Genomic DNA, 26,538 nt, shown 5'->3' with positions numbered 1-26,538 from the left:
AGGGATCCGGGTTTCAATTTACTGGGTGTAAGTTTTGAGCGAAATGGTTTAGAAACAGAACAAAAAACACCCTTTCATCTCCTGTGTTGACGGTTTTCATGATAGCTTGTGCATAGTCCTTTTCTCTATCCAAGGAATTCCATGGTAAATATCGTACGGTATAACTATGCTTTATTGGGGGGGGGGGAGCAATCATAGAAATCTATTTCAGAGCGACAGCAATTCCAGGGAGATGAGACGATATGAAATAAAAAGGGACTTACAGCACAGTAAGGGCGAGAAAAGAGAAAACATTAGAACGCGCACGCCACATGCTCAATTCGTGTTGCGATTCGCCAGAAAAAGTCATGTGACGAGAAAATAGATACATCTCTTTCCCACTGGCTCGGAAAAAGTGACGTCAGAGGGTATTTGTAAAGACTTTCCCAAGGAAAATAGTCATTTGAAATGTGCCCGGTCACTTGATCACATGCTTTCTGTTGTCTACAGATCATCTGAAACAACCCCGGGTGACTAGAACCTGTTCAGCTCCCGCGATGAGCGACGAGCCTAAACTAAAATAGCAAGATTTTTCATTCTAACGGCGTAGGAATTTAAATTGCATAACTCATTGACTATAATGATACAAGTGCAACTAAAGACGTTACATGGTTATGCTCAGGGCATTTTCTCAAGTTTTGTATCTCAGGTACTCAGAGATAATTTTGACATCGAAATTTAGATTATCGCTTTCTGTTATAGTTTCCTACATGTTTAAATTTATCACGTTCGTACATTCGGGATCATTTTATAGACTGAGTTGAATTTCAAAAATCCTAGGCCCTTTCCTTTGTGTTTGGATATTAAATGTAAATTATACAGCAATATGATCTGTTATATACTTCCAATAATATCAGCCTTTTTTGTTTTTGTAATCAATCTGAACTCTAAATCAAGTCTTGAAAAACTTTCCTGCCTTTGCTAAGTATATCCATAAAATCCCGGACTGAGCCGAGTGATATACCTTGAAGGTACACGGAATCGCAGACCCTAAATAGTGTCTTTGATGGAATGTATTAGTTGGTTGATTATCATTCACAGTGGCAGAGCGTCGTTATCCGTGTTCACTCTAGTCGAAAACGACACTATCCCTCTTCACACTGTAATTTTCTTCTTCAGATTTAACCTGCGCTCATTATTGATATAATATTTTTTTATTGCTTGCTTGTAAATATAGGATTTGCATCACATTTGTGGCAATAAAAGTGTGATACAAAAATAAGTTAAAATTTTCTTCAATAAAGATAAAGTATTACAGTATAATAATAGTAGCTAATAATAAATATAACTAGGTATTTCTTTGTTTATATAAAGTAAAAATATAATCTGCCAGTTGTTCATTAAAAGATAACTCTTGTTTTGTTAGAAGAGAAATAAGCTGATTTTCAGTATCATCGTTTGGGAAATTGATTTTACTGAAAAAGTACTTTCTTTGGACTTTGTATTTCTGACAGACTAATAAAAAGTGTGTTTCATCTTCAATACTGTTGGTGTTACACTGATTGCAGTATCTTTCAGTAATTGGGGTTTTTGGAACAGTGTGTCTCCCTTTTTCAATTGCTAGATCATGATTGCTAATGCGAAGTTTGGTGAGCAATTTTCTTTTCTCACCTTGCAACTGTGTTAAGTAGGGTTCTAATCTAAAATCACGTTTTATTTTGGCATACATTCTTAGTTTACTATTTTCATCAGTGATCAACTTTTTCCAAAAGACTTCATAATTGTTTGTTAAATTTGTTTTCATTAAACCAGTTATAACTTTGTGGTGTTTAAGTGATGGAGCTTTATCAAGGAGAAAGTCCATTCCATTGTCTTTAATTAAAGCACTTAAACAGTTAAACCAGGATCTATTGTTAGTGTTGTTTACCATTTGCTCCAGAAAAGCTTCTTTAGCAAGATTACAATGTGGCAGTTGTACGATATGAAGCCAGTGTTTAACAATATTAAGTTTGATCTCAAGTAGAAGTGGGAATTGTCCTAGTTCACCCCTCACAGCGGCATTACAAGCTTGTCTGTTACACTGTAAAATGTTCTTACAAAATTTGAGGTGAGTTTTTTCAATTGCTGATTTATCCCACTTCTTGTAATCCATGAAATCTTGTCCCCAAATCTCTGAGCCATACAGTAAAACAGGTTTAATGAAAACATTTAAAAGATGTAGGGAAAATTTTATCTTTTTGTTGTGCAATAAAACCCTTTTTAAACTATACAAAGATTTTGCTGCTTTATCAGCCAAATTTGTAATTGTGTCACTAAAACTACCGTTTGATTTAATTGTCAGTCCTAAGTATGTATAGCTCTTAACAGATTTGATGCATGTACTACCATAGTTAAATAAGTGTTTATCTACCAAAGGAGATTTACTAAAATTAATTGCTTGGGTTTTCTGTAAATTAACATCAAGTTTCCAATTGGAGCAAAATGTGTGTAGTGTATTTAACTCCTTTTGCAAACCTTCTTTTGAAGTAGAGATTAAGACTAGGTCATCAGCGTAAAATAATGAGTTAACTGGGGTATTATTCAACACTGGTGGTTAAGTATTTACTTTGTCTAGATTTGTTTTCAAGTCATTGACATATAAATTGAACAGACTAGGACTTAGAACACAGCCCTGTTTTACTCCTTTTTCAACTTTCAGGCTGGGCGAGATAAAATTATTTGTTTTGATGCGTATTTTTGTGCTGGTGTACTTGTGTTTTATAAGTCTGTATAATTTGCCATTAATGTTATTTTTGAGAAGTTTATGGAAAAGACCAACTCTCCATACCGAGTCGAAAGCCTTAGCAAAGTCAACAAAACAAACATAGATGTTCTGCTTATTGTTAATATATTTATGTATTATTGTCTTCAGGGTAAATATGTGATCTATTGTGCGATGGTTTTTGCGAAATCCAGCTTGATTATTATGTATAATATGATTGTCATCTAAAAACCTATTTAGCCTTTCATTTAGAATGTAAGAAAAAACTTTTCCTCAACAACTTCCGACAGAAATGCCCCTATAATTTTTTGGGTCATATTTATCTCCTTTTTTAAATAAGTGTGTCATAATGCTTGTATTCCAGATGTCTGGAAAGTTGGATGTATCTAGAACTGCATTAAATAATTTAGCTAAGGGTTTACAGAGAAAGGAGGAACCATGTTTTAACAACTCTATACAAAACCCATCAATCCCTGCTGCTTTTTTACTTTTTAAATTTCTAATTACTGATAACACTTCATTAGTTGTTCTTGACTTATCCAGCTGCTGATTAGCCTGATTCTTAGTTTCTTCAGATGTTAAACTATCAATAATTTGCTGTTGGAAATCATTATACCTGTCATTTTCAATTGAGCAAGAATTTTTGTAAAATTCCATCCATGTTGCTGCTGAGACACAATCTCCAGTATTATTATCTTTATCATTATTTTTTAAGTACTTGATCAATTTCCACATATCATGTGAATTGTTGGCATGTAGACTGTTTAGTTTGTCTAAGTTGTTTTGCCAGAATTGCAATTTCTTATTTTTAACAAGTTTTTTAAACTTCTTTTTCTCTGTGTAATAGATAATTTTTAACTGACTGTCATATGGAGCTTTATTTAATAGTTTTGCTGTTGCTATTAGGTCCCTTTTTGCTGCATCACAGTTTTTGTCAAACCATTTTGATTTCTTTCTCTTTAAATTTTTCTTTCTCTGCTTTTGTCTATTGAAAATTCCACTGCAGGCTTTATCTAAGATGTCATTAAAATGCTTAGTGGCTGAGTTAATGTCAGATTTGTTATTACCAATATTAGTATTCAAAAATTCTGCAAAATCTTTTTGTAGCTCATCTGATGCTAATCTTTCGGTGTAATTAAAAACAGATAACTTATCCCATTTCCATTTTGGGGGCATTTGTAACAAATTCACAGTATCTTTAACACTGCTTGGATTAAAATTTGTTAGTTTGAGAAGAGTAGAAATTTGACAGTGATCTGAGAAAATTGTGAAATTTGACAGTGATATTTGTCATTTCCTTTTTCTGTTTTGACCTGCGCCCTCAAGATTGTAATTTCCTTAAGGAAAGCTTCATACCTCAGTTGTTCTTTTCTTTACCGGGACTTTGAGGTATATTGCATCAATACCTGTTGTTTTTCCGGGGATAATCGACCAGAAGTGTTCGCGATGAAAGGATCTCTTACTGTGCCTTAATTATGCCAAAGCATCTTTTAGTGGTATTCTATGTCATTTTAAAAAAATCTTAAAACTTAAAACAGGACAAACTTCTGACATTGGCTAGATAAAGGCATTCAGCGACATTTGTGTTTATACATGTAATTACTTCACCTTTCTAAATTTATGTGAACTAAATGTAAGGTCGTAAATATTTTTAAGAAGAGAACAGTTTATCTTTGTGTAATCGGTTCCAAATATATATAAAGACTATGGAATGTCTTTTGCTTTCTAAACCTGTTAGGAATGTCGCTGTTTACTCCCCTTTCCGTCTAAAGTGTTTATTAATGGTATCATTTATACCCGTCTTTACTTTTATTCAAATAGCAGGGAACTACAGAGGGAACGTACACATATGGATGCACCAAAACAGCCCAGAGAATCCAGACAGGATGTTCTGAGTATAATGAAAAGATAACAGTACAAGTATTTAGCGAAAGTTACTAACCTGATCACTGTCGAAACTATTTGAGTTGAAAGCTGATTTCCCACTCTCCAGACACAAAGATACTCCTGTCTCAGTCTTCTTTAAACTTTAGAATTATCGAAGTCATCGTTGAGCGAACGCCCCAGTCAACGTCCTGCCTCGCCACGTTCGAGTGTCTTAAACTCATCTAAGGTATACGTTTGGATTTCTTTTCACGTAAAGTCCATCATACTGTCTCGATTCTGAACTGTTGCGACCTTTCTTCCTAGATATCTTTTAACGTTTACGGCAACTCATGTCACTCCTTCGAATTTTTCTGAGAAGTGTGATAGTGAAATCGCAGAGCCGTTGCCAAGTTTTCACATTCAATATGCAATACCTTATCGACATGTCTAACCCGCCGTGTAACCAGTTCTGCACTCGACATCGACGGAGCAACCATGTTGTCCTGATTCGACGGCTGTGTCTCGGTCTGCGACTCCCCCGATCTACGCTCCTTGTACTTTTATCTTCTGCAAATCACTCACTCGATATTTGCTCGTCGACAGATGTACCTTATATTGTCTTTTTTACACGTTTCCAGCTTTCACTAAACAGTCGGTCTATTTCAAGACACCCCTTTGTCAGTACTGCAGCGGCTGTTCGTTCGAACCCGACACCTGTCACTCGTATAAATCCCGTGACTTACACGCTACTCCCTTGTATTGTCCGAGATCTTCTATTTCTGCCGGCCAGAACAATATAAACACAAAGAAAGCCAGTGACATCCTGATATATTTTAGACCCAGTCGCTCACGCAAGCTTAATAATTAATAACAAACGGGCCTTAGCCTGAAATATAAAAGACATAAAACAGTGAAAGTTGGTGGAAATGTCATTCGCATTATCCTGCTCCTTCATTCAGAGGCCAGAAACACTTGGATGAGAATTATGTATAAAGATATAAACCAACTTCTTTTACCTTATGCGATTGTGACAGTAGATAACTTACGGGGAGCATAGTACGTTTTTCTATCGACTCTTTTCAGATTAGCTTGGTATTAAAATATGCAGCGATAAATATCATGTATTCCCCTTGTCGTAAATTTCGAACCCAATTTTAAAGAAAAATAAACTATTCAAATTAAATAAAAATTGTGATCAATGCTTGCTTTAGCGATGGGGTACGTAGATTAAGCTTATCGATATTTTTGGCACTATTGTGATTAATGCTTTTCTTTTACACACCTGTGACAGAGCTGACACGTCAAATATTTCTCTTGTTATCTGTCCGCATGAATAATTTCTTCTTTTGCGGCAATTATCATGCTTTTGAGAACTGAGACACCGGAAAATGTCTATTTTCCTTTCATATGTGGTGTGGTTTTATGCATGTCCCCAGTGTAGCGTCGGAGTGATTGAATGGTCGCTGAAGTACGCTAAAATCCCGACAAGGCAGACGGAACAGAAACGAAGGCATGTCAGCGAAAGTTATGCTATCAGTTTTCAGTGTATTATCGAAGTCACAAGTCTAATATGTGAACTTGCTTTGTTTGTATTTTCGGTCATACTGGCGTAATATTCCCATAAGACAAGGTTAACTGAATAACATAATCACTCTTGATATTATGAATCTTGGACACTTTCCGAAGATTCCTGTAGACTTTATTTTACTCTCTTTCCTTCTACGGGTGTACAACAGTTTTTACTTTCGTAGGTTTTCCTCTGATATTTTGATAAGGATTTTTATGCTTTAGATGTGGTTGTGGTTTCAAAAAATAATACTCTATGAATTTATGGAAGATTTCATGGATAAAAGGAACAGTATCCATTTTCAACTTCGCGTATTCCGATGCCACACTTGTTGGATGAGAAACAAATGACGAAAGTGGAATCGCTTAATGGTAGAATGGTACTAATAATACACTTTGAAAAAAATCGAAGCAACTGGACAAACATTTGTGCAATCTGCTAACTGGAATCTTACACGTATACTAACAATGACGTCAGTAAGCCGCGCAGATGTCTCACTTCAGCCAGCTTCCAATCAGCACATCTTTATTTCTGGCGAAATTAGCGCAGCATCCTGTCCAGAAGGTGTTTTATTGTGAAAAAACAGTTAGAGAGCCTTTCGATAGAAGTATCCAGTTGCTTACTGCTAAAGGGACACTGAGGAATATATATTTTAGGTGAGTGGTATTTGAATTTTTATTAACAATGCTTTTAATCGACAAGGGAAAAATTAAATGTTCAGGTCAAAAAAGAAGTGTTCCTTTTTGTGAAAGGTTGCTTGAGAAATAACATGTAATAGAGTTGTAGCCCCATGTGCAATGAACATGTCGGATGAAATAATCATATTCTTCACATATGTCCTTCCATTTAGTTGGCATTCAAAAGTATCTCTTTATCGAACGAAAATGCTCTTTCGAAAGAAATATTATCATAAATCAAAGATTCTTTACAAAGCAATGTTATCGAAAAAGAGAATTTCTACAACGAACTATTGAGGGTAATAGCTTTGTCGTGAACTACCGCAAATGTGTCTGATTAGCCACTGAGTCCATTATGTCCGTCTCGATACAAAGAAAGTTTATTGTAACTATACAAACTTAAAGTTAGCTTTTGGCAGTCTTCTTGATACTGACTCTGAACTTAATAACAATGTACATTTAACCAGAAGAGTCTCTTGTCACGTCAAAGTTATGTTCCAGTTTTCTGCTCATTAAAAAGTGGAATGTGAAGAGATTAATGATTTAAAATTTCACAATCGCTGATTTATAATGCTCGCTATTTCCTTCATCAATGCAAACTGAACGAAGTATAGGTCGCTTGTTTTTCATCAGTTGCAGCCATGAAGTGGACATACCTTCTCACTGTTTTACTGGCTCAAGCTCTAGCACAGGTATGTGTCTTGTTATTGAGATATTTGATATCTTTCCATCAACTACTTCGCTGATCGATGTTCCTTGACCTGAATAATTTGAAAGGAGTTTTTCTCTCACAGTAAATGACAGGACTTACTAATCATATAACACACAGCCGACGATGTTACCAGGCTTTTAAACGTCATGCTACAGTCTATGTTCAATTTGTTTCAAATATAAGAACCAGGCATGCTATTTGTGTTTTGTGGGCTCCTTCTACTTCTTCGTGTCCAGCAAAACCACTACAGCCGTACTTCTCTTGCTACTTATCGCAGTATTAGCCTACTTCGATGACCAATCGTCATCAATCAACAGTCAGTCAACTTGTAAAATATAAATGTATACTGTGGGTATCGCCTGGTACCAATGGCAATGCCTGTCGTCAGGACACTTTTATATCATGTTATAGTAATGGTAATCTCATGACATTGTTGCTTTCTTTCAAAATCAAGAATAAAAATCAGGGGTAACCGTGCAAATTTTGGTACTAGAGAAACAAATAACCCAAGATTTACCGATATTTAAAATTCAAAATGGCCGCCATTCACCTGTTAACTCTATCAAGAAAGATAAAAATTTTCGAATTTACAAAAACTAAGCAGATAAAAAGTTTTCTTGCACCAAGAGCTTTAAAATGAACCCCCACAAGTGGTACATTAGAAGAGAATTGTAAAAAGTTTGAGCGTCCGAATGTCTGTCCCTGAGGTGCGTTCTACTTTAAAGTCCTTATGATTCGTTCTGAAAGCGGCTTCATGCTTTACTGAGTGACCTCACACATTCAACAATCACGCAAATGTGGCATATTCAGGCCGCATTTGCATTGCAGCTTACGTTTAATTGCTCTTTGATTTGTTTCAATGAATGTGAATCGAGAAGGAGTCTTTAGACCATTCTCTGGTGTGACACTTTCAACTACCAGTAATTTTTCAGTTTGAGTCATGAGCTACCTCCTAACACTGTTCCCAATTTTCGTGCAGGTTTCGCAAAAGTCTGTCTTCCCACTCACATTTCGGAAATTCAACGGGTTCAAAAAATACACTGAATTTGTTAACAGTGTACGCGATTGTGTAGCAGTGTATGTCGTGACTCGACAGCTGATATCTGTACCCTGTGATTTTCTTCCATCTTTTTATCACAAACGTCAGAGGAGAGAATGTTATTAGTTCAAGCATACAGGAATATCATTCATAAAATAGCAGACAGCACATCTCAAAGACCATAACTCTTGTACCTATTTTTGGCAAGCCCAATGAGTATGGGCGATTAAATTAATATTGATACCCTACCCTGAGTTATAATGTACGTTTTTTGAATTTTCAGTCTGTCGGTACGGTCATACGTTCTATCCATTACAGCATGCTATATTATCATAAATGTATGTTCTCTTTGTTTTCAGCGCTTTTTCTCATTCTTTCTATCGCTACGAATAAATCAGTTACTTTGCGGTAGTTCCATTATCCAACACAGGCATCAAATCGCACCATTATTCACACTTTTGTGAATACACAACCAAAGTCATCCAACTATTGATGAAAGCAAACTTCTTTGCGCAATGGAAAAAAACACACAAAATCAGTTGGTTGGATTTTACTATCGATAATCATTGTCAAGTTTGAAAGATGATCTGCCTAAATCAGCCTCTTTGTACACGAGTGCTTGTGCGGGAACATTGTGCCATGGAATTGGCATTGTCGTCAACCTTCACCACATGCTGCAAGCTGTAAACAATTTAGATATCTGAACCATCGTTGATTTTGCCAGCATGTGCGCCGAGCTTCTTCTTTCGGCAACTTAACTTCATCAGCATATGGATGATGACAAAGGAGTAATTTGAATCATATTGTCACATTCTTCCCTTAGGAAAAGCTTCCAACACACGAACACCACGACGACGAGACAGAGGTCTACGAGGATTCATGCACAGCAATATCAGGTACGTTGATTTTGAATTCAGTCGGCCAGTCAATTATTGATACATTACTGCAAAAAAATTACATATTAATTTTGTTTTTTATAAACAGGTGCAAATCTTCTAAATTGTAATAATTTCGAATTGATTTTATTGATAAATTTCAGTTGTTTTGTATATGTTAATGACGATATTAATGATAACGATCATTATCATATTTTAATTGTCTATTCATTCAATAATAATGACTTAAAGATCGTGTAAAAAGTATCCACAAATTAATAAGCCTGGAGAAGATACGTCGATTTTTTTTGGTTCAATGACATCGCGAGAAAAATCGAAAATTACAGGCTTGTGTGGATCAATGTATGTGGCTTGTATGCAACCGAAGTCCATGAATTCTAAGTTCTCCTTTATTGCCAATAAGAAGTAAATCCCGACCAAACAACGAAACATTTTGAAAAGTCTGAAATATCAGTATTTAGCAATGTGCTTACATAATTTCTTGTTTATAAAATATGATTTATCTATGTTTTTAAGTTAAGGGACCGCCGGAAAGCAAATCCCTCTGCTGATAGACAAATCGATGGAATATTAAATAACGTTCATTGAGTATACTGTTGACGGAGACTTTGTTTATTTTATTCGTATCGTCAAAAGTTGTGTAGATAATTGATTTTATGGTTATTTGATCACTGCCGTAAACAGAAGACGCAGAGTGTGGAAATAACCCGGCAATCAACGGTATATGCAAGGTAAAGTGTACAGAGGTCAACGAGATGGTGGCATCGGCTCCTGACCTGTGTCCCAAGAGCTGTGTGTGTTGTACAACATCACGAAGTGGGTATTTTGATTTTGATTCTGACAAGTCGCGCAACTTTCAAACCTGTAAATTCGTGACATCATTGAGTTCAATCCTCTAGTCATAGTAAACTTCACGCTTTAATTAGCCACGAAGCGCTAAAGACATTAAGTATTTGAATCATATTTGTACATATTTTATATAATTATTTTGCATGTTCATAAATGATGCTGCGCGAATTGTCTCTCGAACGAAATGCAGAAAATTTAACATCTTGACTTTCCGATGGTGTAATTGCTTATACCCATTATCTCTTTGATGTATCATTGACATTAACTTTCATTTACGCATCTAATAACATCATACGGCTACGTTTGTTTACAAGTAGTTTGTTTACTATGACCATCAACCTATCGGTAAATTTACCCTGTCTCGTCTCTACCTCTCTTCCTATAGCTCGCTGTGCCAAAGTATACAACGAAGCGTTTTGCTCGGCCGGACAGTGCCAAGATAATCTCATTCAAATCATGGATTCTTCTCTCTGTCCCCAGGGATACGTTTGCTGCCGACAACCACGTGAGCAACTCAAACTAACTCTTTATCCTGCGTTACCGCTGTATCATTGAAGGGTAATCGATGGTCGCAGTATTATAACCTAGAATTCGCCTCGGGGACAGATATATGAACCCTCACACCGTTACAACATTCTTTTGGTCTACCTTTCGTGAGGGCTCACTTTAGTAAAGCTAATGGAATAATGAACTTTTATCGTCCCGCTCATTTTTGTGAAAATCGAAACTTTTATTTTACCCCATAGAGTTAACACAGGAATGGCGGCCATTTTGAAATTCAAGTGTCGATAAATGTTGGGTAGTTTGTTTTTAGAATCCAATTTTGCACAGTGACCACTAATTTTGTTCTTGATTTCGAAAGGGAGTGGTTTAAAGTCTACTTGAGGAAAGTTTGAGCAAAAGTTTTAGTTTTGAAAATTCGAGTTGTGTTCTTCCTTAATTTGATTATGGAGGTACCACATTAAGCTAGTACACATGTTATTATTATTATTACCATCCTTTATTTCAGGTCGATGACCAATACAATAAAAATATATACTCAAAAAACTACATTAAAATATTAAAAAAGATCTAAAATGGTGAATAAAAATCCCTAATAGATAATACTCCGACTGTGTTTCCAAAAGGTGGATTGAAAATAAGAGTCGGAGTGTACACAGCTGTAAATAACATGTGCTACCTCCATAGTTAGACTAACGGGACAAAGTTGGTTGTTCACGACAGGGAAAAGAGAAACATCATCTTGAAATCAGCTGTGCCGTCCAATTATGTCGATATTTTGATATCTTGAGTCTTAAACCTACACACATAAAAGTGTACGTCAAGGTTTGCAGTTTCGTATAATAATCTATAACCACAGACGCGTTTTTCTCTGGGGTCTATGCTGTAATCTGTCTAGTAGTAGCTAATTCATTTCATTAGCATATATTTGTGGTAGTTTGTAGAAATTATCCGATTTCTAAATTTGTTCTTTCTAAGGGGGGCTACAGTAAGCTTTTATCGACCAATATTTCAGCTCGTTTCACGATGCTGCACAATACGTGCATGATGCACTGTTCAAACTGTTAAAATATTGAAGGTGAGAAACAGACTGTGTGAGAGGCAGCGCCCTCTAGAGCTTTACCTCCTATTCGTTTTGGCTAAGCGACTGTCCTTCGAGGGAACAGATGCCTGATTATAGAATATTACCATGTCATAGGCGTGTTTCGACACTCATTATTCACTAATATGAGGTGTGAGATAATACTGTTTTCATCGACATTGGTCGGTTCTGTCTTCCTTCTGATAGCAATATGTTTGTCTTAGGATGTCCTCCTTTTCAACTAAAAAGACAGGAACGACTCTGTTATGTTAAATCCTATGACCCTTACCGTGTATACCCAGCATCCTCTCGTCATTGCCATTATTCAAGATATGATTACCACCGTTGCCGTTCTTGCTTGCATATAAGACTTCAAATGATCAGAGCAGAATATCATTACATTTTCCTCACGGACACTTACTTTTGTTTTCCGGTTTTTTTCCTCTGACGGAACAGCAAAGGGAGGCACTTTCCGTAAGTTCAATTTTCATTCATTTGCATCCCTTGAGCAAACCAGTTATTTAGCTCAATGCCATCTCATAAATGTGAGTATGTTGAGTGACTATCTCATCATGCATCCGAAAAATAAGTCATTGAGCAGATGTAGGATACATCTTCAGCGCTTTTGGTACTTATGCAGAGTTTCGAGCGGAGCCATGACCCATCTGAACAGAGAATACGTATTTCTGCGTATCAAAATATTTATTCTAATAGCTTAAAAAACAAACTATTTTATGAGGCCTTTTGATGACTCTAGCCATAAGCAACATGGTCTCATTTGATCTGCAGAAACATGATCAAATGTGTAAATGAAACATATACAGTCGATAGACAATGATTTCAAGCTTAAATGTGGTGCTGTTGCAATGCGTACCACTGACGTACTATACATTTCCCCGACACTGATCCTTATTACAGATTAATCTTTCTCTACATTTTATGTGATATGCATTAACATTTTTTTTCTGCATTAAATTGCAGGTGAATTTGAGGGTAAGTCGCACGTCTTGCCAAAAGAGTGCATTTTCTTCTTGTGGTACCCCTAGATCGTGTTGAAATGCACTTGGCATTTCAACAACGACACATTCTGCACGCTGAACACGCCTAGGGGACAGATATTCGGACTCTCAAACTTTTACAATTTTTTCTGCTATACCACTTGTGGGGGTTCATTTTAAAGCTCTTGGTGTAAGAAAACTTTTCACCGGCTTAGTTTTTCGAAATTCGAAAATTTTATTTTTCTCCATAGCGTCAACACAGGGATGGCGACCATTTTGTATTTCAAATATCGGTAAATCTTGGGTTGTTTTTTTCTCCTAGTACTAAAATTTGCACGAAGACCCCCGATTTTTATTCTTTACTTTGAAAAAGAATGGTTGAAAGATTTCTTGAGGAAAGTTTGAGCAAAAGTCTAAGGTTCCAAGACAAGAAACTGGCCTTTTTAAGCTAACAATTCTCTAGCGGTTAATAAGCTCAAAACCCCCGTAAATTATATATTTTCGGAAAGCCTAGATATAGAAAAACATTTTGATTACCATAGTGTCATCATTGTTTACATAACTATCACGTGACAGGTAATTTGCATAAACTTTCAAAAATCGGTTTTCCCTGTGTTTTGTTTCAATGCTTTGAGATATGTGGCTGAAATTTGTGTGAGTGCAAGCTGTTCTTAGGATCTGTCAAACTGTGTCTCAGAACTGTTTTAAACCTTCTTAAACAATTTTTATGCCAGAAAAACTTCCAGAGCGGTGAATTTAACCCCAGTTGATTTCTTTAAAATTATGCTCCAAAAAAAACTAAGCAAGATATAAAAAATCTGAGACACACTTTGGAAGAACGTTGTGACAGCTTGCATTCCAGCAAGTTTGAGTCGGATATTTTGAAGTATTGCTCAAAACATAGGGAAAACCGATTTTTGAAAGGTTATGCAAATTGCCTGTCATGTGATAGTTATGTAAAGAATGGTGACACAAAAATGTTCCCCTATATCTATGCTTTCAGAAAATACATAATTTACGGGGGTTCTGAGCTTATTAACCACTAGAGAATAGTTATATTAAAAAGGTCAATTTCTTGTCTTGGAACCTTAAGTCTTTCACTTTCGAGGCGCGAACTACCTCAAGTGTAATGATACATGTACTTTTCTGGGTTACAATTTCACCTGTGATCATGTTTTACTGTTGAGTAATTTTTTAGTTTTACTGTGTTTTAAATTTCTAATCCTTTTGGCCTTTTTGTTTTTTTAGCGACTGTCTTTGTCTATCATTCATTGTGTATGGGCGATTTTTTAAATCAGTCTGAAATAAATTATAAGTATACTAATAATGAAACCTAACGATATAACCCACGGCCATAGCGTTGCAGTCAAACATCTGCCATCTGGGCTTGGAATAGAACTTCCAACTACAGGCGATGGATGGAGATAGCATTTATTCGACGTAACAGTGCCAAGCCAGTCTTACGATGTGTTTTATACTATTCATGATTGTGGAAAAATAAATTCAAGACTTGATTGTAATAAAGATGTTAACAATACAATTAGACATTATTACGTATTCATACCGTTTGGACAAGTTACGTCCTACGCATTTCAATGCAATATGAAGGAGAAAAAAAACAAAACACTTGTAGAGTTAGTAGCCCACTGGAGAAAATACCCATAAGACACACAGACAAACAAACTGTGTTGATTGTACACTGAACAAAGATAGATACGTGCAACAGTGTCATGATTATTTTAACTGCAAAGTTGCAATTTACAGCCATCAAACATTGCACTGCCTTTAAAAAGTAACGGAAAAGTGTACTTGTTTCTCATGTTATTGGCTCCTGCTTTCATATACATAAGCAACTTAACTATGTCGAAATGTCTTTCTGTCGGTTTGTCAGTATCGTAAGAACAGCCAATGGGATTCAGTTGAAAATCCATTTCCGAATGGAGAGATTTAGAGATTTAGTGTCAGATTTAGTGTTTGTCGTTTGCACGATTATGGTCTTATCGAGGTGAAACACTCAGCTGGCTGCAGGAGCATCATGTTGAAAACACTTTTTCACGATGCAAACCTCATCCGCAGCTCTCCTTGTAGCAGCGTCTAATTTTATACTGATGCCTTTTCGAAATACGGTCCAATATAACCTCCAGGTGGCCATTATGCTGTATTTTTTTCATTTTTCGAAAGCACGACTAAGACATGCATGAAGCAATTTCGTACTCGCGATACAAGGACAGGAAGGTTGACTTACGCGTTTATGCGGTGCCCTCACTATCATTCAATCTTCTACTCGAAATATTGTTCCTTTTATCTTGCTCTTTGTAAGGGGCCGGTGAAAGAGGCATCGGGCCACACTTCCAGACCTTTGACGGACTCAAGTTCACTTACGGCGGCAACTGTATGTACACCCTGGTCAAAGAGAAGAAGGAAAACCCCAGTTTTTCCGTTGCGTCCCGTCACGTACCGGCTAGTAACCTGGATAACGCCCTCACCGCATTCCATTCATCACTGGAGGTGAAGAAAAACGAGAACACTATAACATTATCCGAAGGGAACGACAAAATCCAAGTAAGTACCTATCATTACATGAAAATATTGGCACAAATTACCTCTTGGAGACCGAAAACGGAAACGAATTTTTGTGTTCGTTCCCGCAAATCGCAATAGTCGGCATAAACCTGTAATCGCGGTCAAGCTGGAAAGTAGGGAGGCAAAAACAGTTTAAGGTTTATCAAAGAATAGCTCCCATAGCCGTAAGCTGTTGATATGTATGCCATTATTTTTGTTATGTATGTAAAGACACAGCTCCTTGTACCTTTCCACGGTAGTGTTGAGATGCATAGTGTTTAAATCGTCAACACAGCCTCTTTGTGTGTCATGTACGATTTTATTGTTGACTAAAGAATCTTAGGACGGATTGGGGTTCATTTGTCTACATTGATATTACATACTAAAACTGATGCGTTGTATCGGCTGATACTTTGATTTCACACTTCATGCTGTACTAGGGTAAGATACTGAGAAAGACAACATGATCGTGTTGTACAGGGCGGGAATAATGAAAATATCACGACAAGATGGAGCGGTAAACCCTTTAAAGCCCCAATGGCTGCGAATTTTATGAACCATTATCATTTTCAAACCAAAGTTGGTTCGTGTAAATGTGCTAACTGAAGGACATGTATAGAAGTGATACTGATTTGGACCATGCCCACGCGGTTTGATAGGTTAAATAATAACGGGTACAGTACTCATAAAATGACGCTCAACGGAAAAGTACAAAATATGCAGTATTTCCTGCACATACACATCGTGATTATAAACAAGCATGATGCCATTTACTTGAATGCACAACTCACGATTGCCAACATTTTGTTGTAAGTTGTAATCTTTATTTTCTCTGTCACACCATTAGTTTTTGAAAATTGGGGAACTAAAATAAACCGTTTGAATTTACATGACACTTTCGGACTTATGACAGTGTTATACACTTTTCTATCTTTAATGGGTCTTATTTAAGAAAACTATCGGAAGACTGAAGATATTTTGAGATCGCTTTATTACACGTTCGCAGCTATCAGGTAGTTCGCGCCTCGAAAATGAAAGACTTAAACTTCTCAAGTTTAAAAAAAAAATTGGGGGTCACCGTGCCAATTTTGGTACTATAGAAACAAATTACACACTATTTACCGATAATAAAAATAGTCCCCATACCTATGTTATCGATGGGGATAATTAAATTCCCTAGTTTCACAAAACTACATGTAAACCGATGAAAATTTTATTTATTCTATCAAGCTTCAAATGAGGCCCCCACAAGTGGTAGGCCAAAAGAATATTGTAAATGTTTGAGAGTCAGAATATAGGCGCATTACCTTCAGCTTTCGAATTTTGTGTTCGGTATGACGACAGTGACGTTTGGTCGGAAAATTTGGAGAGCTGTCAGAAATAACACTTCCTATTGCACTGTAAATAATTTGTGTATCTCTACTGTTAAATGCAGTTCAATGGTCAAGATATCCAACACATACTTCCTTTCGAAACTACGGATCATTCAATAATAATTGACTGGTCGGACAACCAGAAGACCGTCACCGTGAGTCTGGAGGGAATTCTATTGATCGATTATAACGGGAAGGGAAAGACGTCAATACAGTTGGACAAGTCCCTGAAGGGCAAGGTTTGGGGTCTGCTTGGTAACGCAAACGGAAACCGCAAGGACGATCTCACCTACAAGCTGTCCGACGGAGTCGAAAAGACGATCGAGTTGAGACCTGGTGAGGGATTTGTTAAGGAGGATCTACAGCACTTCTTCAATGGCTGGCTGGTCACGTGAGTGGAAACGTCGTTTTATTTTCTGCCTTTTAAAATTTTCTATTGCCTTCGCGATTATGACATAACTCTTTTAATCCAAAAAGCATTGAAATCGATATTGGAAAAGTTTTAAGGAACACTTTGTCATTAACGTCTGCATATGGTTACATTTTAAGTGGTACCGGGGTTAAAGTACACCATGTAAACCAGGGTATATATACAAAGTAAATTACTAGTACTATACTAGTATTAAAGAGGCACTCACTCCCACTTGGTAATATTTTTAATGTCAATGGTCGATATTTGACGTGGCGACTGCGCGCGGATCGCGAGATATCGATAAAAACATGTCCTCAAATAAGTAAAAGTTTGAATTCCGGTGGCCCACCTAAATTCAGCTTCCGAACATCGAACGTTCGGCACTGGGGCCATTGTCAACTAAGCTATGGAGTACGAGTCTACACTGATGCTGCTGTACGCCACAGTAACACTCGCGTCGGTGATCGGTCATGCCCATGGGGGAAAGCGGAGTCTTACTGACTCGGAGAAAAAATGGAAAACAAAGTTTGCTGATTCCACCAGAATTCGCATAGGTGAATAGCACAGATGCGTGCCGTTGATACATAGCGGCGGCCGCCGCGTGGTATGCACGCATACCACGCAGCGGCCGCTATGTATCTAACCACGCGTAACTGTGTGGCAGACGACAAAATGTAGTCATCTGAGGCGGCTAATATTTTACACGTAAAAACTGATATCTATGTGGTATTGTTTAAAAATATATAAGAACTGACTGAAAATATTGAAAACGACAAAAACTAAGGAGAAGTTTTAAAAAAACTTACATGAAGTGAAGGCATAATGCTATATATAAAGTCTTCACAGTGGGAGGTAAAATTGCGTCGTTCGAACTTATTATGGACTCCCTAGAATATCGTCAATCAGCACAACAACAAATATTGGGTGAATTTCGGGTCATAATCAGAGACGATTGCAAAACTTCGACATGTGAAAAATACGCTCGGGAAATGACATGTTTTGTGATATTTCGCGATCCTTGCGCAGTCGCCACATCAAATACCGACCGTTGTCATTGAAAAATGTGTTTAAAAAATGTTACCGAGTGGGAGTGCCTTCTTTAAGTGTACCCATGTCGCCATGGTGATCGTTTATGTAAACGTAGTGGAATTAATTTAAAGTATAGTGCAGTCTAGTTCATCACGTGGCCGGACAATAAGAGTATATATGATTACACTGTCGGACAATACAAATATATATATATATATATATATATATATATATATATATATATATATATATATATATATATATATATATATATATATATATATATTGGTGTGTCGGCCTGGAGGATGTTTGAACGCTTATGCTACATTTCAAGCAGAAGAACTATAATGCTACACAGATACGATACAAACAGTTAGAGAAACTATACCATCATGCTATTTTATTTTCTATTACAACCGTTTTCAGAATTAGACAGCGAAACTACTGTAGTGAACTGCAATAAAACTGTTTACACTAATTAGTTTCAACTGTAGCTAGCTGGCAAAGTCGACAATATTGACAGAGTCAGATGACACATGATCGGCTTCTGCATGTGCCAAGTCAAAAATAACTGACTTTGCCAGCTAGCTACAGTTGAAACTAATTAGTGTAAACAGTTTATATAATTGCAGTTCACAGCAGTTTCGCTGTCAAATTTGGCATAGTCTAAAACATGGACTGGACTCATGTACTGGACTATGGACTATGGACTTTGGACTATGGACTTTGGACTATGGACTTTGGACTTTGGACTGGGTCCATGAACTGAAGTATGGACTGGGTCCATGAACTAACAAGAATTTTTATTTTCCATGTAATAACGTGTATCAGAAATGCATTCTGAAAAGAATTTTAAAAAGACTCTTTATTCCATATACTAACATTGTTATCCTAGCAATCTCAGGGATCCTGTGCATAGTTGAATTAACATATTAAATGAACGGATAGCACTGTGCACCTTAATTTAGTATTAAAAATCAATAGGGCTCAATAAGTTATCAATTTCACCACGGCAAAATGTCCGCCATTCCATTTCTTCAAATATCCCAAATTTTACTTAATGTAATATAATGCGTTTATTGCGTTTAAAGGCCTCCAGCCCATATGCAAGTGGAGAACCACACTAACATATATATACAGAGCTTTCTTAAATTTTGAGTCGTAAATACGTCGTAAATACTAAAATTACAAAAATATAACAGTAACCAACTCTTACGATAAATGCCCATATGCAAGTGGAGAACCACACTAACACATATATACAGAGCTTTCGTAAATTTTGAGTTGTAAATACTGAAATTACAAAAATATAACTGTAACCATCTCTTACGATAAATTCGCAAGAGTTGCGTTTCTCAGTGCCATTGCTTTGTGGACAAATTTGCACAGATTTGTTAGAATTTCTGTATCTGATGAATCCATAAGTCTTTTGAATTTACAATGGTTCGGGACAACATAACTCTCAGATGGTAAATATTCAATCCTCAATCGTGCATAAAGTGGACATATGGTATTCATCTTCAATATCTTGTGTTTTACAAATACTGCATCGTCTATGAATGGGGTCAAATCCCAGATGTCGCCCTTCCTCAATTGCTAAGGAATAACATGAACTTCTAAGTCTAGCAAATGACTGAATATATTTACAATGGCAGCTTAAAAGAAGATATTTCTCTGGTTCTAACAGACTCTTCAAGGTGTTATAAGTGCGTAACTTTGGTTTATTTGTTACGTTGGTCGACCAAATTTGTTTGCAAACATCTGTTACTCTAACGGTAAAATTTGACATAAACACTTTCTTTATTGCTGTCTGTTAGAGATTTGCGGTAGGCGATTAGTTTTGAACGTACATTTCTAATTCTCTTTGAAAAATCTTTACCAATACTGATATCTGTGCCACGTTGTTTATGAGCACTTTTCATGACTTTACCTTTGTCTTTGAATTTGGACAGCATTGCAATAATTGGCAAGGGTCCTCTGGTAGCACGTGCATTCTTGAGTCGATGGCATCTTTCAAATTCAATGTCTTCTGTCATATTCAGCTCATATTCTAGAAGAGATTTTATCTTTTTTTTCTTTCTTCCCATGTCTCGTTTGGACTATCCTGTTTCACTCTGTAGAATACAAGGTTGTTTCCCCGACTCTTGTTTTCTAAATCGTCCTTATCTCTGTGTAGTTTCTCATTTTCTCGTTTCAGTTGTTCTATGGAGTCTTGAATATCGCCGAGACATTTCTGTTTCTCTTCCAATGAATTTAGTTTGTACCTGTTCTGGTTTGCAAACTCTTTGAGTTCGTGCATTTCGTCCTCAATATTGTTCATTCTAGTTTGCACACAGTCTAGTTTAACATTTATGGCTTGAGTGTCACGGATCAGCCAATTCAATTTTTCCAGAATGCCTGCCATGTCTTCTTTCGTTGCCGCCTCCTGTGTCACTGAGCGTAGCTTTGGTGGGCCTGGATTCCTTTCAACATTCCCACCTAGCACAAGTAAACTCAATAAGCATAGCCTTACTGTGAGTAACACCTTGCAGTTTAACAATGGAATTCGCAGGGTGGCCATCTTTGGTAACTTCCGTTGGCGGGCTGGGTCTCCGCTGGCAAATATCCCAATTTTTGCCCTGTATTGCTCAATATCAACGCTCATCTTCAGAGTACCTGTTCACAAGCCTAAACTAAAGCGTCCAATTGAAAAATTACCTCAACATAGATGTAGAAGGCCCATAACACAAACGTTCTTTGCAGAGCTCACTTGCGAGCGTGTTCACTCGGTGACGTAGTCATGTGGTATCACCTTATCACTTAATGTACTTGCTATGCTATGGTTGTAACGGGCTTTTCAAGGAAAATGGGATAGACCCACTGCCACCAAGTGATGCGATTGTTACAACACAGGCGCAAAGGGAATACATGCACAATGGCCAAAAACAAAAAGCTGTTAAACGCTTCAAATGTGTACTTTCATTTCAATGAATCTTGCATCAGAACCAAAAATGAGTATTTCATCATATCTTTGATTTATGTACCAGACGACTTAAAACCACATTTATCTCAACAGCATGTTGATCTACTGAGATGTATGAATGTCAAAGTGTAAGCAGGTTCAATGCTATTAATTATTGTAAAAATTTCAGTAATATGGACTTATCTCATCATCTTATTTCTGCCACTGTATACAGTCAGGATGGAAATGTTTTGCAATAAAGTGTTGCATGGTGTACAATCCTTATGATTTAGTGGTACTTGTATTACGTCACTGTCTTGTCTTGCTGTAGATACTCATATTATATAACATTCCTTCTAAGATTTCAACTTTGAGACACCGCTTCCTATCACTGTTTAGTCTACCAACCACAGCTTCAATCTGCTAAGATAACTATATATCCGATCCTTCATGTGCCTTTCTCGTGACTCATAGACACTTTTCCCGCCAAAACTGCTTGATCAATGGGAACTCACCGTACTGTTATACTTCACTGTATGTAGCCACTGTTCAATATCAGTGAATAATTACACTATGTGCTTGATCAGGAGTGGACATTTGGAGGGCGTCATTGTTAAGGATTGTAAATTTAACAAGGGGTACACCAATTCATTAATCCCAATTTACCACACAACAGAGGATATCGTTAATTAATTGCGGCTGGCGAGGGTGGCTGAACAGAAAGCCTTCATTGTGGGGTGGAACTAAGATAAAACAAACAACACTGTCTCACAATCCAGCATCTGTGAACTTTGATTGTGGAATGGTAGTAAGATAAAACAAACAACACTGTCTCACAATCCAGCAGAATGCACACAAGTTAATTCATTAGAGATTGTCAGTGACACTATCATCTATATCTTCATAAAATAACATTTTTCCCACCAAAAGTGCTTTATCAATGGGAAACCTCACTTTCCCAAACTTCACATCACTACTCTGTGCACAGTCTCTGACCCTACAATTGTACTTCACTGTATGTAGCCACTGTTTATATAATATGAGTGAAGTAATTAGTCTCCCGACTGCTTTCTCATACCCGGTCATATTCCACATTACAGTGTTTCGTTTGTTCTGGGTAAATTCTTACAAATAGTTGCAACCAATCGTCTAGATCGATGACAAAAATCCATGCCTTTTTCAAAGCAAAAACCACTTCCCCTATCTTTAGTTTCCTTGTTGTTGCTCCCTTGTTCATTAGTTTTAAACTTGCATAGATATCAATAATAATGTAGGATTACGATAAGGTGCATGATATCATCTGTTTATGTGGGTAAGCCTAATTCACGTGCCACGCGCTGCATGCCGCATGCCATGAGCCAAAGTTCAGGATGCACGATTAGCATGTTAAGCTAGAAATAGGTGCATTTTCACTCTAATTCACTTTATCGATTCATCTTCACTGTTAAATCACATTTAATAGATGCCTTGTATGTGCATAAAGTAGTGACCTGCAATATGTATGTTCACGAATTTAACATGTGCTGGCCGGTAAGGGACTGGAAAAAAATTATACGAAGGGAGGGCGAATTTTCCAAGATGATGCTGAGAAAAGTGACTCTCCCCAATTGTTATGCCATCCCTGTACGTGCTATAGTCAACATCACTAATATTTTATTTGACAAATATTTACTAATTCATAATGTGATACCAAATAGGAAGGCTGTTGCACTAATATACTGGCAAATAAGTTAAATTCAGGTCAAAGGTCATCCTGGTATCTTGATATTTTTGCTGTACACTTTCTTCCCATGATGGCCGTCCAGCAAACATCAGACCTGTAGCCATATTGGCTAGTGTAATAAAGGGAAATTGGCTTCACACATCACTCATCTCGTCATGTATGTGCTTTGGTGTGTTCAGAGTCTGAAATGTTTTGGCTGTTAGTGTGAAAATTAACAAGCGAATCGTTAATTTTAAAATAAGCCATGGCGACGACGCTTGAAAAGCCTGATCAAAGGCAAAACACTATGAGACATCAGAACTTGCAATACAAAAATGACTTTGCTTCAAAGGTTAATACACTTTATGCAAGATTAATCGAACGTGGCTAAAACAACAGGAAATGTCCAGTCACATCGCAAGCACAGTTCGCCGCACGAATTACGCAACTAGAACACAAGCGAACAAACGAAGAAACAAATAAAACACTAGTATTCACAACGAAAATTATAGCAACAATATATATAAGAACACAAGCTATAAAAAGCAGCAATGTGCGAAAACTGGGAACACATAGACAAGGACGAAACACTAAGCCTGAATGAAATATTTCCACAACAACCGATCATCGCATACAAAAGAAATCCAAACATTAGCGATATACTGATACAGGCCAAAGTCCACGCCATTTTTGTATTAGGAACAAGTCAATGAACGAACGAAAACATAACGTTCCAAACATAAATATTCTGGCTTCATTGCTAGAAGAACAGGAGATCAACAATATCGAAGTGACATAAAACAAAAAAAGATATACATATATCTTAGGCGACTGAGGAAGAGACCGCTCTGGTTTCGAAACATGGGGATAAAAAAGGAGTCAAGGTTGTCAAAGATACATCTGACTACGCCCACGTCTCGCCATGGCTTATTTTAAAATTAACGATTCGCTTGTTAATTTTCACACTAACAGCCAAAACACAACTCAGACACTAAACACACCAAAGCACATACATGACGAGATAAGTGATGTGTGAAGCCACTTTCCCTTTATTACACTGTAAGCCCTTGAAAGCTGCAAGTACGTTAAGTAAAATTTGGGATATTTGAAGAAATGGAATGGCGGACATTTTGCCGTGGTGAAATTGATAACTAATTGAGCCCTATTGATTTTTAATACTAAATTAAGGTGCACAGTGCTATCCGTTCATTTAATATGTTAATTCAACTATGCACAGGATCCCTGAGATTGCTAGGATAACAATGTTAGTATATGGAATAAAGAGTCTTTTTAAAATTCTTTTCAGAATGCATTTCTGATACACGTTATTACATGGAAAATAAAAATTCTTGTTAGTTCATGGACCCAGTCCATACTTCAGTTCATGGACCCAGTCCAAAGTCCATAGTCCAAAGTCCATAGTCCATAGTCCATAGTCCAGTACATGAGTCCAGTCCATGTTTTAGACTATGCCGTCAAATTCTAAAACAGTTGTAAATATCCTTCTCTGCATTATGACTTGGCGGATGCCTATATCAAATTGTTGCCTTTACATTTACAGATGTTCATCGAAATAAGCCGTCACGTGATTACAAGTAGGCAAAGCTCTGTATGATAACGTAACACAAATGCAGGAGGTGCGAAAAAAGGACTTGTTATTAGATTAACATTGGAGTAACGACCCGGACCGATACTGACAATGAACAATATGATATTTCACCACTATCACTGTCTCGTCTTATGAACTTAATGTACAACACTTCATTGTAGAATTTTTGAAAAGCATTTTGAATTTATGATATTTCGTTGTTACGTCACATCTTGTCAAATCTCTCATCCAGTCTTGATTATGTTTGTTACTTACATGTATCTGGTTACCTAATAACTACAACAAGCAAAGAGTACAAATAATTTATTCATTTGAAGTGAAACGATGAATCGCAGCTATAAACATACATAGCAAACCTTAGCATTTTAGCAAGACTTGTATTTTGAATTGGTTTAAGGATATACAATATTGTTCACATATTTTCCATGGTAGAGGTTTAACGTAGATACAATAAACTTTGGTGATTGCAAGCATATCAAGTGATTTTGAAATTATTCCCGTGGTTTTGATATCCATTGACAAAAGCACTGGCATGAATATTTATTGCCTACTTACAGAGTCTCCGAGTCGTTGACCGCCCCCCCCCCCCCCAGTTAGTGTGGTTATTGGTCAGACTTCTATAGCTAGGTTGTGATTATCCACCCCGCGCTACAATCTCTGTGCGGAGATCAAAGCACAGGTTAAGATTGCTCAAAATATGGGGAGGAAGATTGGGCTACTCATTTTTTTTTGAAAATGTACTATAGCATTAAGATATTAAATGATACAAAAATAATAAAAAAGAATGAAAAACACTGTAGGTTAAAAATGGTTCAATTCTTATAAAAACATGGTACGATTTATATATGTGTACCAGGTATATTGACAATAATATTACTAAATGAATAACTTTTTAGTATTTTGTGATAAAAAATGGTTTCATACCTGATCAAGCATGAGAAAAATCTACTCTATTCTATAAGGTACTGATTATTTGGGAGAATGTGTAAAGAAAAGTAATTCTACAAAATATACAAAAACAGTGAACTGGATGGGTCAGTCAAAATTACTGAGTCAGAGAGGGGCGCTACTCAAATTCATCATTGTTGGCTGGGGGGTACTAGAATTTAGAGTTTCTAACGTAATTCATCTAACCTCCCTCCCTGGCCGTAAAAATGACCGCTTCCTTAGTCCAAGTGCTGGTTAAGAACGAAGCGCGTTGCCAAAAGAAACAGCGCCTCCAATAGGTCAACAACATTCCGTGGGTTTTGAGTCATGACTGTAACTGACTCTCTGAAGACAACGAAATAAGATCATGTTTTGGCTAATGGAAAGAAGCTTTCTTTAGATTGACACAGTACGAACATCGGGAAGATAACGACCGTTTTAGTTATTATAGTCTATCACTTGTCCGAGAATGTTCACTTACTTCCTTTTGCCTTTGATTCCTGAGAACTGTAACCTCTTTGTCAACTCTGTATCAATTACATCCTTCAGCGCAATGACGAATATGTATATTGTCCAGTCGCAGGACTGGTCCAACCAAAAACATAATAAAATATTAACCGAAAAAGAGTCCCCACTTGTTCAGAAAATAAATACCAAAGGGAATTATGAATTGAAAATAAACGAATCGGACCGTATCTGATGAAATTGGTGACGACAAGTGTTATTTACTCGAAACATGACATGCGGAACCAGTTTCCTTCGCTCAATTAACAGTAAGATTTTATAAAATTCTTTCGGCCTACCACGTGTGAGGGCTCATTTTGAAGTTTATGGAGTAAGTAAAGTTTTCACCGGCTTAGTTTTGTGAAAATAGGGAATTCATTTTACCCATTATAGAGATAACACATGGATGGTGGCCATTTTGAATTTCAGATATCGGATATTATATTATAGCTTTGTCAATACCGATAAATCTTATGACTTCAGCCTCCAATTATTGCTGATAATGTATCCAGTTATCCAATATTGTTGCTCAAGATGTTTTCTACATCTACAA

At 36.8% G+C, this 26,538-nt stretch overlaps 2 protein-coding genes and 1 long non-coding RNA gene across 4 annotated transcripts in view; 2 read left to right on the top strand and 1 right to left on the bottom strand.

Moving 5' to 3' along the window:
* The window catches only part of LOC139139231 (uncharacterized), a 63,396-nt gene that overhangs the window by 10,494 nt on the left and 26,364 nt on the right, over positions 1 to 26,538 (bottom strand). Inside the window, exon 4 of the long non-coding RNA XR_011553757.1 lies at positions 4,683 to 5,040. This is a non-coding gene — a long non-coding RNA (uncharacterized lncRNA). The remainder of the gene's footprint in view (positions 1 to 4,682; positions 5,041 to 26,538) is intronic.
* On the top strand, positions 6,698 to 12,662 carry LOC139139230 (uncharacterized). Of its 2 annotated transcripts, none has more exons than XM_070708070.1 (6): positions 6,698 to 6,829; positions 7,484 to 7,542; positions 9,425 to 9,497; positions 10,182 to 10,313; positions 10,732 to 10,851; positions 12,385 to 12,662. In XM_070708070.1, the coding sequence occupies exons 2-6, from the start codon at positions 7,492 to 7,494 to the stop codon at positions 12,645 to 12,647; spliced, it is 639 nt and encodes a 212-aa protein (XP_070564171.1). In that variant the 5' UTR covers positions 6,698 to 6,829; positions 7,484 to 7,491; the 3' UTR covers positions 12,648 to 12,662. The 2 variants fall into 2 exon arrangements, with proteins under 2 accessions (XP_070564171.1, XP_070564172.1); XM_070708071.1 differs by having other exon boundaries at positions 6,723 to 6,829; positions 7,465 to 7,542.
* On the top strand, positions 12,697 to 25,027 carry LOC139139444 (von Willebrand factor-like). The gene is made up of 5 exons (XM_070708359.1): positions 12,697 to 12,733; positions 12,910 to 12,921; positions 15,247 to 15,488; positions 16,924 to 17,252; positions 24,507 to 25,027. The coding sequence occupies exons 1-5, from the start codon at positions 12,697 to 12,699 to the stop codon at positions 24,520 to 24,522; spliced, it is 636 nt and encodes a 211-aa protein (XP_070564460.1). The 3' UTR covers positions 24,523 to 25,027.

This window comes from Ptychodera flava, chromosome 8, assembly GCF_041260155.1.
Source record: "Ptychodera flava strain L36383 chromosome 8, AS_Pfla_20210202, whole genome shotgun sequence".
NCBI classification, from domain to species: domain Eukaryota; kingdom Metazoa; phylum Hemichordata; class Enteropneusta; family Ptychoderidae; genus Ptychodera; species Ptychodera flava.
This window is presented reverse-complemented; position numbering and strand designations above follow the sequence as displayed.